At 34.1% G+C, this 19,784-nt stretch overlaps 1 protein-coding gene across 3 annotated transcripts in view; it reads right to left on the bottom strand.

The window, feature by feature from the left end:
- Positions 1-1,161: 1,161 nt before the first annotated feature.
- The window catches only part of LOC107158800 (UDP-glucuronosyltransferase 2B15-like), a 115,309-nt gene continuing 96,686 nt past the window's right edge, over positions 1,162-19,784 (bottom strand). Inside the window, exons 4-8 of one of the 3 annotated variants that reach the window (XM_048785749.1) lie at positions 8,455-8,586; positions 6,193-6,280; positions 4,894-5,113; positions 1,646-1,729; positions 1,162-1,488 (exon numbers count right to left, since the gene is read on the bottom strand). In XM_048785749.1, coding sequence (XP_048641706.1) covers positions 1,434-1,488; positions 1,646-1,729; positions 4,894-5,113; positions 6,193-6,280; positions 8,455-8,586 — 579 coding nt within the window. In that variant the 3' untranslated portion in view covers positions 1,162-1,433. Of the gene's footprint in view, positions 1,730-2,050; positions 2,159-4,893; positions 5,114-6,192; positions 6,281-8,454; positions 8,587-19,784 lie in introns of all 3 variants that reach the window. The other 2 variants (XR_007341452.1, XM_048785748.1) reach the window with 2 other exon arrangements.

Below are 19,784 nucleotides of genomic sequence, written 5' to 3'. Positions count from 1 at the left end.
CTTATAAACATAACCCCTCATATTTAAAATATAATGTATTTTTATCATCAATATTTCAACCATGTTCCATTTAGAATGTATTTTGTAGTTACAGGAAGGTTAAAATAATGATGGAAATTTTCTAGTCACTTAATGATGCAAGTTAATTTTGTTGTGCACAACAATTATTTTTAGGAGTATAGCAAGTTAATAAACATGTCTGGTGATTGGGAGTCCATCTACTTGATGCCTGAAATAATGGGGACTTCTTGTGCTTATCTTTGTATCCTCCACAAAATGCTCATTTATCATGAAGACTACAATTCTGACTCAGGGCTCCAACATGAGTAGAGGAAGAAAGAGAAAAAGTCACAAAGAAAATCAAGGGGGAGGGAGAATTCAGTGCCTTGATTAACTAAGTCATGGAAGAAAACTGCATGACTTCCAGTGCAATCTCCATGATGAGACTGTCAAAGTGCAATGAGAGGGGCCATGGCTCAATGGGACCATTGTTCAAGTGTTTGTAGTCTTTTCTCAAATTGCTGCAGATGTAGACTTTTGAAGTAGCTATCAGAAAGTTCTGTGCTACTATGAAATGTATTAAAATGTTGGTATTAAATCCAAATTTATATCATAAAAAATTGTGTGAATCTAGAATGCTCAGTGATGGAAATTTAATAACTTAAGTCATATATTTTATCATAGATATTGAATTTTGCAGTATAATATTTATGTTTCAGAAAAGGGAAACAAAGCAGATAACATATAATTGTGATGAATATCACAGTTGCCACACAGGCAAGCAGGAACCCAACCACATCCAAAAACATGTACAGGAACCAGAAGAGGTTCTGGATGGGATGGGGGAGAGTGAAAATTGAAAAACTGAGACTATGTATATGTATAATCAAAGCAGGAATGAAACTGAGACCATCTAGGTGAAACTTTTTAAAGGATTAAGAGCAAAAGTGAGTGATCTCTTAAAACCAAAGTTTTCCAATTTGATAATAGAAAGCAGGTAGGCATCATTACATTTCTAAAGCCACTGAGAAATGACTTTGCCTTCATACATCTTTTAGGAAAGAAGGGACGCTGAGGCTGGATGTACAGTGAAAGACAAACAACATTACCAGTCTCAAAAAAAAAAAAAAAAATGGAAGAGCAAATCTTGTCACAACACTCTAATTAGTGAAGGCTTTATTCAGAGAAGTTAAAGCTACAAAACTAGAATCATAAATAGCAATATAAACTTTTGGTTTAATTTTATTTCCTCTAATAGTTGTTCCTTGAACTGAAATACTTCTGTATTTTACACAGGGAGTGAATTTTATGGAGACAAAATTTGACTTGACAAAGTGATATGTGAAAAGTTGTTAGCAAAAGTAAGAAACCTAGCGATACAGCCTCCTCTTGTGGAAGTTAACAGGAGGAGCCATTTATCAGGATTCCCAGCTTCAGGCCTGGGTACAATTACTTCCTTTTTTTCTTCTTTCCCAATTTAAAAAACATCTGGAAACAAAACAGACAGCATTTACTGATGATGAATATCCCAGTTTCCACACAGGCCAGAAGGAACCCAATCACATCCAAAGAGTAGTACTGGAACCAGGAGAGGTCATGGGCAGCAACCCGGAGGTGTTTAGCTCCTTTGTGGCGCATGACATACTCAATCCAGAAGACAGCTGGATCCAGAGGCTTCACTGGCTGATCATGTTGAATTCTTGATAACTTCATAGCATTCTCTTTATATCTAAAGGTGAAACATAAAAGGATCAACATTGAAAGTAAGTTAATCTGTCTAAGCACATGAAGCCAATGAAAGTTTTTCATAGGAAAGTGCCATATGGATGATTTAAAATAAATATTATAGACTTGCCCTGTATATGGTATATTTTTGCTTTTATTACCATATTATGTTTGGTTTAAATTGGAATGTTCTGATGTATAAATATCTCAAAAGTTCCTATGGAATTTCAGAGAGGTGAGTAAAATTCTTTCCATCAGAGGAAATAATTATGAGTAATTCTGAGTCTAATAAGTAAGAGAAGGCATACACTTTGTGAAAGATTACCTTGAAGCTTTTAAAGAGGAATCATATCATGTTGCTCCAATGCTTCCTAACCATTCTCTGTTTCTCCTCTTCATTTCTACCTTCTATTGTCTCTTTTCCAACTGGTAGCTAGAATGATATTTTTAAAATATTGAATATTTTTAAATATTTTTAAAATTATGAAGTTGTATGCTCAAAATTTTCATTTGATTTCTCTTCACAAGTGGAATAAAATCCAAATCTGTTCTTGTACTAGTAGATTCAAATGGGTTAGACACTGGCCATGTTTTCTGATATCATTTCCCCTTGCTTATTCTGTCTAGGCATATGTATCTGCATAGTATTCTGTCTAGGCATATTACTTCTGCATAGTAAATAAAATAATCATCACAATGAAGAGGCAGACTACAGAATAGGATAAACATTTGCCCTCTCCTCTTTGGATAGGACTAATATTCAAAATGTATAAGGAAATCAAAAGGCAGGAACTCAAAAGGCTTAATACCATAATATTCTCCAAGTAAACCAATCAATAAATAGGCAAATGAGCTGAACAGACATGTTATGGTTTGAATATAGATAACCCCCCCATAGCTCATGTGACATCACAGGAATGTTCAAAGTGAGATAATTAGATGATGAGAGGTATAGTCTCATCAGTGGACTAATGCATTTGAATGGAAGTGAATGCATTACTTAGTGATAACTGTAGCCAGGATGTAGCTGGAAGAAGTAGATCACTGGGAATGTAAACTTGGGGAATATATTTTGTACCTGAATCCCTGTCACTCCCTCTCTCTGATTTCTGATTGCCATGAGCTGAGCAGCTTTCCTCTGCCATGCTGTTCTGCTGTGATTTTCAACCTCATCTCAGGCCTACAGTAATGAAGTTGGCTGATGGTGGACTGAACCTCTAAAACCATGATCCATAATAAAGTTTTCCTTGTCTAAGTTAAGTTCTTCCTGTCAGGTATTTTTGTCACAACAACAAAATCTGACTAATACAATATATTTAAAAAAAATGTTCAACATCTTTAACCAATGCAAAATAATACTACACTAAGATTCCATCTCAGCCCAGTCAGAATGACTATCATCAGGAATCCAAGTAACAATAATAGCTGGCAAAGGATGCAGGGAAAAAGGAACATTTATACACTATTGGTGCAAATGGAAAGTAATGTATTCAATGAGGGTGGAATTTCCTCAAAAAACTAAACATAGAACTACCATACAATGAAGGTATACTATGTTGGGTATATGCTGAAAAGAATCAAAATTATCATACTTAGAGTGATGCCTGCATACTTACACTCTTCATGGCACAATTCACAGTGGCCAAATTATAGAATCAGCCCAGGTTTCCATCAACAAATGAGTGGAAAAAGAAAATGTGTTATATATCACAGACACATACACACACACACACACACACACACACACACACACAGACACAGTATTATTGAGCCATAAAGAATGAAATTAGATCATTTGTAGGACAATAGATAAAAATAGAAATTCTAATATTAAATGAAATAAATTTAAAAAATCAGAAAAATATTGCATATTTTCCCTGATATGTGGAATCTGACAGGGAGATGTAATATAAAAGTAACAGGAAGACTATTATATAAGAGGAAGAGGATCAGGAGAGGAGGAGAAGAGATTGTTAAGGTACTGTAAAGTTTTCTAGGACATAATGTATTAACTTCATATTAAATTAAATTCATAATAAATTAATTAAATTCATATTTAATTCTGGCTTTTTAATCTGTATTTTCTTTTCTATGTGCACATTCTGTTTTACTTCTCTTTTTATTCTTTCTTAACTACATTCAGAGCATTTTTATTATTCATTGTCGTACTATTTTCTTTTTGGAAATGTAATTTTGAACTTGTTCTTTAAGTGATACCTTCCTAAACAATTATACTTGTTCTTTAAGTGATACCTTCCTAAACAATTATACTATGAAAAATGAGAGCTGAATTGAAGATAGTCATTCTACAGAGAAACAACTTCACATGATTTCACCTTGCAGTATGGAAAAGGTTGATTATTGAAGTTCAGTTTGATCAAATGTAGAAAATTTTATTGTGCTTCAAAAGTTACCACAGATTAAAAAAATCAACCACATGGAATGTTATAAAAATATCTGCAACTCATATATCTGATGAGATTTATATCCATAAAATATGGTGAAATATTATCATCAATAATTAAAATATAAATAAACTGATTAAAAATGAACAAAGGATTGGAACCGACAGTTCTCTCAAAAAGATAAGTGAATGACCAATAAGCACATAAAGCAATGTTCTTTAGCTATAATGGGAATGCAAGTCATGACCATAGTGAGCTACAATCCTATTCACTAGGATGGCTATAATAAAAGAAACAGGTGATAACAAATTCTGGTAATGATATTGAGAGACTGGATCTCTTATGTTGCTTGGATGCTGCAAAAAATTTTGCAACTAGTTTGTAAAACAGTTTGGAAGATCTTAATACATATAAAATTACCATATGACCCAGTAGTTCTAGTATGAATTACCAGAAGAAATGAATACTTATTTTCATATAAAATTGTACACATTTTTCATAATAATCAAAATTGAAAGCAACAAAAATGTCCATAAACCGATGAATTGATAAATTACTGTGAATATGACATACTTATATCTGAAGTTGTATACAACTCGGAAATAGTACTGATTAAACTGGTTAGAAATACATAAGATTTAATGTGGATTAAATCTTTTAAATTCTTTCAAAAATACCATCCTCAAAACGGGATAAAACTTATACTCATTGATGAGAAGACAATCCTTCCATGAATACTACCCAATGTCAAAGTTGTACTTACAAAGGGTCATTAATAACCATCCTCAAGGCCTTGAGAAGATCTGCACTTGTCAGTGTTCTGTAGTCCAATCTAATAGCTGCTCCCTTGGCCTTCACATGAGCAATGTTATCAGGTTGATCCGCAAACAAAGGAATGCCCACCATAGGGATCCCATGGTAGATTGCCTCATAGATGCCATTGGTTCCACCATGAGTTATAAAAGCTTTTGTTTTTGGATGACCTAGGATTGAGTCAATGTCAGCAAAATTATTAATTAAAAATCTTAGAAATGAAATGAGAAATGTGTATTATAAGACATTAGAGGGAGCAGTGTATTTTAGATAACAGATTATTGTAACCATGAATTATTAACCTGCACTGAATTATTTTTTTCATATCTTGGAGGAACAAGCACCTATGTCCACTGGAGTACTAAGTGAAAACTACAGGAAAGAGGGAGTATATGACTTGAGACTTGATAACTGAACACAAGATTGATAGGTGGTAAAAAAAAATAGAACATTTTTTTGAGTAAAGGAATCAACATGTACTAATGAAAAATACAGTCATGAAGGACATGTTAGCACATTTTCTCATTAAGAAAAAAAACAAAAACTGAAGTCACTAAGTTTGCCATGTAGCATGTCCAAAGCAGCAGGAAGTAGAATGGTGATGGTACTGAAATCAGAGAACAGAGAGACCACACTTCATTATGAAATGTGTCATTACTTCATAATGAAGATTGTGCTTTCATTTCTATAGAAAATAAAAGAATAGCTGTTAATTAAAACAACAACAACAAAAAAAAACAACCTGGTGGTTACATTCAAGTAGTATTTGAGATATTCCTGCACAAAGGGAATGAATGAGAGAAAGATGTAAAATAAGGGGCTGGGGTTGTGACTCAGTGATAGAGTGCTCACCTTGTAAATGTGAACCACTGGGTTCAATCCTCAGCATAAAAAAATAAGTAAATGTATTGTGTCCATCTACAACTAAAAAAATTATTTTAAAAATAGATGTAAAACAAGACAGAGAGACAATCCAGAAACTGACTGAAAAATTCTTGCAAAGGTAATTGCACCAGAAATAATAAGATAACTTGGATTTTGTATATAATGACTGTGAATAATAAAACTGCAGCTTTTTATTTTGCATTTCCAAACCATCCATGGGTCTGGAAAATAATTTTAAAACAATTTGAACATTGTGTTCAATTTTTTTTTTACAGTAACAAGTATTCAATAAATGTTTTCTGTTGAACTGTAATCATCCAGATTGACTGTACTCATGTTTTTAGGAGTTATCCCAGAGTCTTACCAAGAAGGTCATTCTGGGGGATCCATTCGTATATCTGAGTGTTGGGTCCTAATTTATCTGGCTTCTTGCCATTAAATCTCCATATGACCTGTTTGGTAAAGAAAGTACCTTATTCTATGATTTAAAGATTAGAGTATGTTTGAATTATAAAAATTTAAGAGATCATCTGGTTCAATATTTTACACATAATAAAATGAATACAAACAATTTTAAACAATGAGAATTCTTAAAATCTAAACTTAAATTCCATATTTATTTTGTTTAATATATTTTACCCTAGCTTTCATTTTTGAAAATTAATATCATCATGTTTACTTCTTTTAATTGACATAGATTGGATATTACATATATTCATTAGTTCTTTAAGGTACTTATTTCAGTTTTGTGGTAAGCCATTCTTATAGACCGTGGCCGCCATTAGAAGATGGTGCCGGCTTCCACTGTGGCCTGTGATAAACAACTCCTTTTATGGACAGTTGGCGCGCAATCCCTTACCACCCTATGAGAGAGATCCACGTGGCGGCTTAGGATTGGGATGCGGGGGGCTTTATTAAGCTGTGCTTGGGTGTGGCGGCAGGCGGGCGCTAGAAGATGATACATGACTCAAGGCCTGAATAAACTGCTGAAAGAAGAATCCTGTGTCGTGTTTTCCCTTGCCGGTGAGGGGTCGCGACAAGTTTAGCATTTTTTTATACACAAAAGCAAAACAATACAGTCAGCTACTTGTGAGAAATAAATGAATTCTAACTAGGGATTACAGGTAACTTGTTTTAGATGGCATTTTACTAAGCACTAACTACAAGAATCATTTCACTGGCACGTGTGAACTGTCACCCACACTTTATCAATTTAACCTACACTTTTATTAATGTTGGTGGATTTGGAAATTCTTTTAAGTTTTAAAAGGAAGAGCTTATTAGCAACTTGTAAATAATTACATGGATTTTGAAATAAAGGGCAAAATTTTGAGGTTGCTAGATTTTTAAAAAGGTTTTGTGGTTATTTAATGATGCACTACAAAGTCTTATTGGTAGTTTCATATAGATTCAAGATATTTTTATGGCTAGAATCAAAACAAGGAGCTGACTTTGGAAATTGAAAGCAGACTTCATGAACTGGAGTATAATTTCTAAGTGCTTAGCTTCTATATGTAATGTGAATAGCAAAGTAACTTTAGTTCTGCAGAAAAGAAAAACACTTGAGTGATTAGGAGAAGACTATATCAGATAGAAAACTACAAAGTATATGGCAAGCACACAAAGATCACAAGAGTATTCTGTATGTAGAAAATGTGGTATTAAAGCATTTCATGGAGCTGCATCTCCTGAATTTCAGCCCATGCTAGGCTTGCTTCTGTTTGACTCTTCCTGATAGTGTTAACTCTGAATGTGTTAATCTGATATTTTAGAAGCAATGTCCTTTGGGGCACATTTCATAATAGACAGGGTCCACTTTGAGGGAAGGACTAATCTCTACACATTCTTTAATATTTTCCTTCTTCAGAAATTATCAGGATCCTGTCCATTAGTGCAAGCTGTTTATTTTTTTCTTTTTCTACAAATACATGTGACTTAGTATGAATTTGGAGTCAGGGTTTCAGGCTTGTTCAACTCTGGGTAGCATTTCTCCTCAAAACTCCAGGAACAATTCATTAAAAAAACTTATGCTTTTTTATGGGGGTATTTTGAACTCATAGTTTCAGAGGTTCAGCACATGTTTGGCAGACTCCAATGCTCTGAGCCAGAGATGAGGTAGAATAGGATTTCAAGAAGCTTCTTCTTAAATAAGGGTAAGCAAGGAACAAGGTACTGCATAGGATATCTAAAATCATGATAAAATTTAGCCTTTTTCAATACCTGCTTAATATTATTGTGGTGGTCCAGTTATGAGTTAACTTTTTGTAGCTTTCTGATAACATTTGCTTTGTATATGGTACCCTCAGGAATCCTGCAGGGAAAAGGAAGAAGTGGCAGGGAAGAATGTGGTATCTGTGTAGATGGTGTGATAACCTTAGAGTTAAATTTTCACAATAGACCTGTAAAATATATTCTTTATAATCATAATGTTAATGTTAACATGAATTAAACACTCTCTACTGTTTAGAAATACCACACATATTTTTGTTTAAAGCATGATTTCTGAGATGATTTATATGTATCATGATAGGTTTATGTTTCACAAAGGATGCTTCATTAATCAAACCCTTTATAAAGTTTAATAGACTTTTACATACTTGTTCACTAAACGGGCACTTTTTCTTACCTTTTGTGGAATCTGTGCAAGGGCAAATGCAATTATATTGGCTTTCTCTTCTGGCGTGTTAGGGACCATTGACCCCAGAGAAAACACCACAATACCATTTTCTCCAGAACTCTGTACAAATTCTTCCATTTCCTGTGAAGAAAACATTTGCTCCATCAAAAAAGTTCAACAGGGAGGGGATTCAAGATGTCAGATTAGAGGAAGGCTGCCTTCTTAATTCCTCCAAGGTTCAAAATACAAGCAGTGAGAATACTGCTTCTTAGTGAGGTAGGTGAAAGAATGATTTCACTAAAATTTAAGATTGTACAATCAGAGTATCTCAGAGACTCAGAAGTTTGTATTCATTAAACAAAGAATACTACATTGGAACCAAAGTATTTGTGGAAGTGGCTGTAGTAGTAGTAATGGTGCTGTCTACCACAAAGAAAGAAAAATACAGAGAGAAATACAGTGGACATGTTTGATATAAAAAAAACCTGAGGTCAGAAAAGCAGCCTGAAATTAGCTGATCCAGAGGCTGCATTGTGCACTGATAATTGAAAAATGATGTTTCTTTACTTGTTGGGGAGAGATGTGGTGCAGTGATCTTGAAGTGGCCATACTTCAGCTGCTGCTAGAACTGGGAGATCAGAGTGAACACTGCTGCAATGCCTACTGTGTGGCCTAGTGTATACCTAGCTAAATGGGAGTAAAAAGGCACAGAGAAGATTTTACTCCAGGGGAATCAAGTCAAAAAAGCAAAGTGGGAACACAACTTCCTTCTCCTTTGAGACTGGTTCAGTCTCCTTGGTTCATATGACCAGGTACAGTGGGTAGAGAATCTGAAAATATAGGCGTGGAAACACTCAGGGACTATGCCTGGGAAAACTGTGCCGGGGGGGCCTCAGAATGTGTGGAGGATCACCTCCCCTTCTGTTATGGGCTAATTTGAAAATTAAGTCAGGCTGAGTATATTTTGCTCAGACAAATCATCCTGTGCAGACTTGGTCCCCCTTTCTGCATGAGCCCACTCACACAGAGCTGAAATCTCTACCCTCACCCACTTGCACACTGACCACAATGTATTTAAACTTTGGAACTAATGCAAGCTTGCTTCCTGATTATGTATAAAAAGGTGCCAATTCTGAGAACTTGGTGCTTTCCACTTTATGAATTGTGTCCTATGATTGTACTTGCCTCTCCCACCCCCATTCTTTGTGGTTTTTCTGTTTTTAAGATGCCTCCCCACCAGTGTTCAGTGTCTTGGGCTGTAGGACTGTCTGCTTTCTTCTCCCTTGGCCCTGACCAGAATAAATCCTGTGTCTTTTCTTCAAAAACACACAGAATTTTATTTGGGATTTTGAAATAGCACCTTAATATGGCCAAATGAATAGAATTCTTGGGAGGCTACTGAGATTTAGACTTCTTACAGGGATCAGCAACTGCCAGGCCCTAGGTGTGTGTCCATCTACTCTCTTCAGAGCAGACACCCAACAAAGGTGATTAGACCTAAGCCTCATCCATCAGAATCCCCCTCATAGAACACTGAAGCAACCCATCCTGGTGTGCATAGATCTGTCTGTGCAGGCAAAGCTCCAACTGATAGTTCTTCCTATTTCATCCTATGTCATACCAGTAAGAAGGGAAGCTGAGACTTATGTAAAACAGCTTTAGTCTTAGGCCACTCCAACTGCTCAGAAAGAAACACAAGGATAAAGGGGATAACAAAACCCATTCTTTGCTCTGGCTCTCCATACATAGCTTAAGAAGAAATGGAAAGAAAGACAGTTGGGTAATCATCCATTGTGTTGGTGATCATTCATTTTGCTGACTGTTTTGAACACTTCAGTGAAAATGATTCTTTCTTTCTTTTTTTTTCACTTTTTATATTTACTTTATTTATTTTTATGTGGTGCTGAGGATCAAACCCAGTTCCTCTCATGTGAGGGGACAAGCGCTCTACCACTGAGCCATAACCCCAGCTCCTCATTCTTTTTTAAAAAATATTTTTTTAGTTGTAGATGGACACAATATCTTTATTTTATTTATTTATTTTTATGTGGTGCTGAGGATCAAACCAGTGCTTCACGTATGTGAGGCCAGTGTTCTACCACTGAGCCACAACCCCAGCCCTAGTAATTTTATTCTTACTGCTTTTGTGACAAATATTGGTGGGGCTTCTCCTAAACCAAACTCCCAGATGGAAGTGAATGTGCAACCCCTAGGGGTCAGTGACTGACAACTGCCTTTTTTAATCTCCCTGTAGCCAGTTGTGCCTAAGGGAATGGTCAGAATAGGAGGTGTCAAGTGCTGCTATTACTCTTGAGGACTGGAAACAGCATACAGGGTAGAGTAGAAAATACAAGAGAGAATGAGCTACATCTAAGAGAAGAACGAATATTTAGGTTAGGATTCTTAACCAGGGCTTCATATTGGAATCTTTCATTTATCATTAATAATGTTTTTACTTTTTCTTATTCTCTCTGTGTGTGTGTGTGTGTGTGTGTGTGTTCTTTCAGGGCTCTTTGGTTCATGGACATATATCCACATTTTTTTTCTTAGCATTTTTTTAAATGTAGTTATTTTCCTTGTCTTGTCTTTTGAGGGTTAGGATTTTTCATCTGTATATTTTTGTTCATTTTGTATTGTTTTCATTTGTTTATTTCTCTTTCTCTCTTTTCCTGCTGATAGCCAAAATTTATTTTTTCTTTCTCTCCTCCTTTACTTTTTTCCTCCTATTTTCTCCTCTAACCTCATAACTGTCACCTGCAACATTTCTATGGCATTCTCTGTGTTCACTTTTGAAAATTGCAAACCCTTTTCTACCTTCCTATCACACTTCATTCCTCTTAGTTTACTGTATTTTTACCATCTTTTGGAACTAACTGGTTTATATATCTCCTGCTCCTACCATTAACACTTTTGCAATTATTACTTATGTGGATGACATCGTTGACACCTGTTTCTTGATTTAATGCCAGATCTACACCTTGTTGTTGTTATTGAAAATTGCTGACCCCACCATTTCTTTTTTTTTCTTTCTTTCTTTTTTTTTAGTAATTGACGTTGTAGAAGCCATAATAGAATCCAAGTATTTATTTATTTTAATGCTGTATATTGCTTGTTTTGTTTTTATCATTTGTTTCCCCCTATTCTGTGACTAAGTGGAAATCTATAGTGTCACTACAAGTTCACAGGGTAGAGAAGTCTCCAGCTAAAATAAATTCAAACAAAATACAGTTCACCTTGCTCCACATAAAAATTAATGACACTCAATCTCTGCTTATACTTTAATACAAAGATTAAAAAACACACTATTGATAAGACCTTAATTAGAAACAGCTGGGGGTGAGCTTGTAGCTTCTACTTATGGAAATCCCTTGCCAGAGCCAAAACAGAGAGAATTAATGCAAAGCTGTGAATACCACACCTACAAGGGTGTCGAAATCAAGATCATTCTAGGACACTTTGGACAGTAAAGACAATGCTCTATATAGAGTGGAAGAGATATTCACCCCTAATAGATGTGTAAAATCCAACACAGGTCTACAAGAAATATGTAAAAACAAGATAATATTAAACCACATAGAGTTCATAATTCACCAACAAATGACCCCAAAGATATTGTACTATATAAAATATCAGATAAAGAATTCAAAAACTCATTATAAAAATGATCAATGAATTCCTAGAGAACATAGAAAAACAATTGAATGAACTAAGGAAGTTACTATAGAATACAAATTAAAAATGAAATGAGGTAGAAATATTGAAAGAGAACCAAACATGAATCTTGGAAATGAAAGACAAAATAAATCAAAGAAAATGTCCAGTTGAAAGTCTCTATAAAACAGTAGATAATTCTGAGAACAAAATCTCAGATATAAAAGAAAAAGTGGTCATCCTTGAACATTCAGACAGTTTTAAAGTAAAGAAAATAAGTAACCATGATCAGAATATAGATGTTAGGACAACATTAAGAGATTAAATGTAAGAACCATTGGAATTGAGGAGGGTTGTGAGAGGCAGGCCAAGAGAAATTATTTCCTTTTAAGGGAAATAATAATAAAAAAATTTCCAAACCTTGAGAATGAGACAGATATCCAGATTCAGAGGGATATATCCAGATATGGGACCCCAAATACACAGGATCAAAAAAGAACCTTTCTAGAGTACATTAAAATTAAAATGCCTAACATACAGAACTAAAATAGAATTTTAAAATCCTTAAGAGAAAATTGTCAGGTCAGGTTTAGAGGCAAGACAATCAGAATCACTTCTCATATCTTAGCACAAACTCTAAAAACCAGGAGATCTTGGAACAATAAGTTCAAAGTCCTAAAAGAAAATAACTGTCAACCAAGACTGCTATATACAGCAAAGCTATTCTTCAAAATCAAGTTGAAATAAAAACTTCCCTAGATAAGCAAAAAGTAAAAGAATTCAGAACAACTAAACCAGCAAAACAGAACTTATTTAAAAAAATGATTCCTATGGAAGAAATAAAAAACAAACCCCAGAGTTCAAAAATGAACAAATCTGATTTGAAGAGTAACTAAACAAATGAGAACTGGAACAAATAAACATAAATAAATCAAAATGACAGAAATTAATAAATATCCCTTTGTTATTATATTGAATATAAATGGTCTCAATTCTCCAATTTAAACATATAGTCTGTCAGAATGGATTATAAAAAAAAAGAGCCAATGATATGTTGTTTGTAAAATATGCACCTTACAGATAAAAGCAGCCACAGTCTGAAGCAAAAGGATAAAAATGATACATAATGCAAAGAGAAACACAAAATAAGCAGGATTAACTAATATCATATCTGACAAAGCAGACTTCAAATCAAAATTAATCAGAAGAGATGAATATAGTCACTTCCTACTGGTAAATTCAATAATTTAACAAGAAGATATAACAATTATAAATATTTAAGTCACAAACATGGGTCTAACTAATTACATAAAGGAGACACTACTCAAATTGAAGCCTCAGATAGACATAAGTACAATAATACTGGGTGATTTTCAATAGTTTGTTTATCAAGGTCATTGAAACATAAAGTCAGTAAAGACTCTTTGAACCTGAAAAATATTATGAGTCCAATGGACTTAAATATGTTTATAGAATATTTCATTCAACATAATATTAATACAATTTCTTCTTAGCTTCTCATGGAACCATCTCCAAAACAGGCCATATTTAAGATGACAAAGCAACTCTCCTCAAATGCAGAACAATTGATATAATTTATTATGTCCTATCAGAACATAATGGAATGAAATGGGAAATCAACATGACAAAACCATACTAAACCTATGTAAAAATATGGATATTGAAATGACTGTCTTGAATGAAACAAATAAACAACCAAAACAATTGAATTATAGAAGAAATCAGGAGAGAAATTTAAATATTCTTAGACTCAAATGAGAATAGTAATACAAGATATAAGAACCTCTGGATTAGTATGAAGGGAGTTTAAAGAGGAAAGTTATAGCTGAGTGCCTGTATAAAAAAATCATAATGATTCCACATAAAAAAAGGTATTCATTTCAAGGTTCTTTAAAAAGAAGAACAAACCAATTCCAAAACCAGTAGAAGAGAAATTAGGAAAGAGAAAGAGATATGAGAGAGAAAAGTAGGAAAGAAATAAGTGAATTAATAAATATCTCTTTGTAATTATATTGAATAGTTACATTAATATAACTATAATTAAATTGAATAGTTTGTAATTGATATAATTCTATACATAGAAGATCCAAAGGACTTCACCAAAAGACTGCTAGAACTAATAAACAAATTTGACAAAATAGCTGATTACAAATAAACATACAAAAATCAATAGCTTTCCTATAAACCAACAATGAATCTTCAGAGAAAAAAATCAGAAGAATAATTCCATTTACAATATCCTCAAAACAAAACAAACACACTAAAAATCCCTGGGAATAAATCTAACAAAAAAGTTGAAAGACATCTACAATTAAAGAAAGAAATTTAAGAAGACACACAAGAATATGGAAAGGCCTCCCATGTTCATGGATATGTAGAATTAATATTGTTAAAATTTCCAACTATTCAAAACAATATACAGATTCAATGCAATCCAAATGAAAATACCAATGATGTCCTTCACAGAATTAGAATAAACACTCCTAAAATTCATTTGGAAAACTCAAATACCCAGAATAGTGAATGCAAATCTAAATTCAAAAAGCAATCCTGGAGGCCTCATAATATCTGTCTTCAAATTACACTACAGAGCATGGAACCATCATATCACCCAGGCATACCACTTTTATAGTAACAAAAACTGCTTGTTACTGGCATAAAAACAGACACATTGATTTGTAGTACAGAATAGAAGACAGAGAAAACCCCACACATGTACAGTCATCTGATCCTTGACTATGGTGCCAAAAACATACATTGGAGTAAAGATTGCCTTTTTAATAAATGATGATGGGAAAACTGCAGAAGAATTAATCTAGTCCCTTATCTCTCATCCTGCACAAAAATCAACTTAAAATTAATCAAAGACTTAGAAATACAATTAGAGTAAATACAACTCCTAGAAGAAAACATAGGGTCAACTTTCCAGCATATAGGCACATACAATGTCTTTCTCAAATAAGACCCCTAAAGGTCAGAAAACAATACCAAGAGTTAATAAGTGGGAAGGCATCAAATTAAATAGCTTCTGCACACCAAAGGAAACAATAAGAATTGTGAAGAGAGAACTTATGGAATAAAAGAAAATCTTTGCTATCTACCTTCTGACAAAAGATTAATATCTAGAATATATGAAGAATTAAATAAACTTTACACTAAAAAATCAAACAACCCAATTAATAAGTGGGAAAAGAAATTAAGCAGATGCTTCTCAGAAGAATAAATATGAATAGCCAACAAAAATATGATAAAATATTTAATATCATTAGCAATTAGAAAAATCAAACTATACTGAGACTTCAATATATCCTAGTCAAAATAGTAGTCATCAAGAATAAAAAGAATAATAAATGCTGGAGAGAATATGGAGAAAAATGAGTAGTTTTTCACAGTTGGAGGAGGCATTGTAAATTACTACAATAACTATCACTATTTGTATCTTCAATATTAGATATTAGATTCTTATTACAACTTCTTTTATTCTTGGGAGCTGGTCCAGGGAGCTCCTCCTTGTGCTTCACAAGAAAAATGTCTGGTGAAAAGTTTTCCTGTAAAATATCTCTAATTCCCTCAGATATTGAAGAAAAGAAAAACAATTAGGGAGTTAAGAGTAAAATTTTAAATATCAGGAAGTTGCAATTTAAGAAAAAAGAGGACATGCGAAAATTAAAAGAAGAAATCTATTAGAAGTCATAGCTTTGTATAACTGATTTTGGTGGATTTTGTTTGCTTAATTACTTACTAAGCAGTAGAATGACTCCAGTGGATAATCCATGGCTGGAAGCTAGGGAATGGGAAGGTACTGAATAGACATCTTTGTGATGATGCAAATGCTTTTGATCCAGAATGTAGTAATAATTGCACAACACTGTGAATTATTAAATACACTTATTTAATTTAAAATGCTTACAAAGTAAAATGTTAATTTTTACTTCATTATTAAAAAAACAAATGACTGGCCAAATTTGGCCCAGAGGCCCCAATTTGTTATTTATACTTGTACCATAAATTAATTCCTACATATTCAAAATAGCAAATACTTTCATTTTTATCATTTACATCTTAAACATCATATATTTATTATTATTATTATTATTATTATTATTATTATTATTATTATTATTTACTGTGGATTGAACTCAGGGGTGCTTAACCACTGAGTCATATCCCCAGCTTTTTTTTCTTTTTGCATTTTATTGAAAGATATGGTCTCACTGAGTTACTTAGGACTTGCTAAGTAGCTGAGGCTGGGTTTTAACTCAAGATCCTCCTGCCTCATCCTTCAAGCCACTGGGGTTACAGATGTGCACTGCTGCAAATGGATTAAACATGTTGTCTTTCATAACATTTTAAGTAAATTAGGTGAAAACTACAATCATTTTGGAAATTTTTCTATCCACTTAATACTGATTACAGCTAATGAATATTTAATTTGCTATGTTGAAGGACTGTTCTTAAGGTTTTACCAAGTTAAGACATCTGTCACTCATATTCTTAAACCATTGAGATAGGCAATGAAGTTACCTCAATCTCCATTTCACTGGTGGAAAATCTGACACATAGAGGATAGGTTGCTGAACCTCACATGACTCTGTAGTGTAACTGCAAGGATGTTAATCCAAGGTATGTGCTCCAGGCTTAACCACCATACTTTCTAGGTTCTAGTTATTTTCAAAATATAGAATATATAGTTTCCATTTTTGTAGGTCTCTATCCATTTTATATTATCACAAATGCATACTTCAAAAAGCTTTAAATATTGTTTTAGTTATATAAATATTGAAAATATTGTTTTAGATATACATTATAACAAGCTGTCTTCAACTATGCTTAAGACATCAATAATCATTTAATCATAACTCTTGAAATCTAGGTGTGGGCTAGGGTCAGTGATGTGGTTTTTGTATAGGGTTTCTTAGGTGGTTTCAGTCCTATGGTTGCTGGGACTGTTATCATCTGAGAGTCATTCACTCATATACCTGGTGAATGGCATCTACTGGCTGAATAACTGTGACTTTTCAGGCATATTTTTGTATCTCTCCATCAAATCATCATTGATCAGCAGGACTTTGAGTGATATCAGGGCTCCAAAATGTCTCAAGAGAGAGTGAGAGAGACAGAGACAGATTTAAACAAAGTGGAAGGGAAAATAGCTTTTTCTTATTGAGCTTTGGAAGTTAAGCTGTGTTATAATCAGGTGTTGTATTGATTAAGAGAGCCACACAACTCTACCAAGTGGAAGAGGAGGGAACACATATGATAGAAAGACTATAAATGAATATATATTCCCATCTCAAGACCCCTAACAAATAGGAAGCTCTTTTAGATTTTATAACATGAAGTCAATAATGTTGTCTCTTGATTCAAATGTGGGTACACAAATGCATTTACTTTATGAAAATGTCATCAAATTGTACACTTAATGTTTGTGTACTTTTTATATGCATGTTATATTGCAATAGAAAGTTTACATTTTTAAAAATCCACAAATATTATTGTGGGGTGGCCAGCACCTTGCCAGAGAATTCTTGCCTGCTTAGAGGGATAATCCTCCTAAGAAATTAAAGTTTTTAATAATTAGTGAATAACAAAAGACAAATTTGGAAAGATAGTTTCAAAATGTTGGAGCCCCTGATAGGTCCAGTCTACAGAGGAGCTGGAACTAGACAATTATAAAATGGCTACTGTGGTTTTATTTAAGGGGATACACTAAAGCAGGGATAAGGTTACAGGTAAGGAGTCTTTCTTTGTGATATTTTTGATTGGCATCTTGTCAGGTCACACCCAACTCAGAGAGGCTGTGCAGCTGAAGCAGGTCATGCCATCTTCAATGCTGTGTGGGACCTGGGAAGAGCTGAATAGGGCTCACAGTGCGTCTGGGCAGTCAACCAAAGGAAGTTCCAAGACATCTGATTCTCCTATTCATTAGGCATCCAATGGGACACTCCACACACAGCCCATGGATAGCTCTCAACAAAATATAAACTGTTGAATTATTCAGTGGAAGTCATTAAGCAGCTGTAAATATTGACATTAAAACAATAAAATCAATAAAGTTATTTGAACTCAGGTGTTGTATTGATTAAGAGAGCAGAGACAGATTTAAACAAAGTGGAAGAGATTCATAAATATCACACTTTTTAATAAACATTGTAATGAATTTATTCATATATATTTTAAATATGAAATGAGTGTGTTAAAAACAAGCCCTTAATGGATCAAATATTTATGTGCCAGATTCTTGGTCAATTGAAATATTCTAAATAACACTAAAGAATTGACAATATATCATTTCTTGGAACTTGGTATCATTAATCAATTTGCTTATTTCACCAATTAATTTTTCAACTTACATAATATATTAAAAAATTATTGTGAAAAGTTTATCACTGTAAAAGTACATAGGGAAATATTTAAAATTCCAGTCCTTGAAATTTTGTGTATTCATCAGGACTGACTCCCCTGTTTCTCCACAGTTTTCATATATTCTATTTATTTCTAAAGATATATATACTGGGGATTTAACCAGGGGAACTTTACTACTGAGCCTTTTATAGTCTTTTTCTTCTAAGTTTTAGGGCATTGAACTTGCAATCCTCCTGACTCCTGAGCCTCTGTGATTACAGAAATTCATCACAGCTTATTTTTATTTTACTGGAAGTTGACAAGTTGGTACTAATTTGACAAGAAGAACTTTCAATGATATCACCTCTAATCTATTAATTCCTGATAATTGCTGTATTTTCTGTATCATGTAGCTATAAGTTCATTGACTTGAAGCCATTTGTGCAGTTGGAAATGTCCATACATACAAATGCTCTTGTGCAAGTACTTTTTCCATGACAAATGTTTAAATGTAGAATTCTAGTGTTGAGAGCCACAGCCGGAGGGGCCCCAGCAAACTTTCAGACTGCCAGCTGATGATTGGCTCACAGCGGCCCCAGCAACATCTAGCTGATTGGCTCCTCTGCGGTGATGCTCATTGGGCTGTTTCCCCGCCCTTTCAGACTACGGAGCTGCTCATTGGGGGACTTTTTTGGTTCCACCCACGTGACCCAGCCAATCGGCCTCAAGAGCAGGAGGAGTGGGGGAGGTTGAGAGGCTTGTGGGAAGCCGGTGGTGGCAGTTGGGCTCTGAGGGTTTTTCCTGAGGAGCTGTTTTGTTTGGCGTGTGTGGTTCTAAAAATAAAGTTCGTTTCTTTTGACAAGTGGCTCCTGAATTGTGCCCAGCCAGACTGCGGCATTTGGTGGCTTGCACAGGGAGCCACTGAGGGTAAGTGATAAGGTAAACTGCTCACCCCTGAGGGCAGGGCGAGAGGATGGGTAGCCATTTTAAGATTCCTCTTTTGTTTTGCTTCACTTTTGTTTTAAGTTGCCTGTCCCTGAAGATGAGTGAGATGAAAGAAAAACCGCTCACATCTTAGGAAAAACTATGTACGTCTTAGGACAGATAGGGAGAAAGGACAGATGCACATGTCAGGAGGATAGAAAGGCTATAATGATTTTTGTTGTTCCCTTTTTATTTCATTCTGTCTCGGTTTTGTTTGGCGTCATCTTGTTGGGTTGTATTATAGTAGAAATACGGGATCAGAAATTAGTAAAAAACAAACTGAAAGAGTGTTAAGTAAATTGTTAGAGGAAGGAGGCATCTCAGTAAAATCAAGAACA

This window comes from Marmota marmota, unplaced genomic scaffold (assembly GCF_001458135.2).
Source record: "Marmota marmota marmota unplaced genomic scaffold, marMar, whole genome shotgun sequence".
Lineage (NCBI taxonomy): Eukaryota > Metazoa > Chordata > Mammalia > Rodentia > Sciuridae > Marmota > Marmota marmota.
Note: the sequence above shows the minus strand (reverse complement) of the source record. Positions and strands in the feature narration are given on the sequence as shown.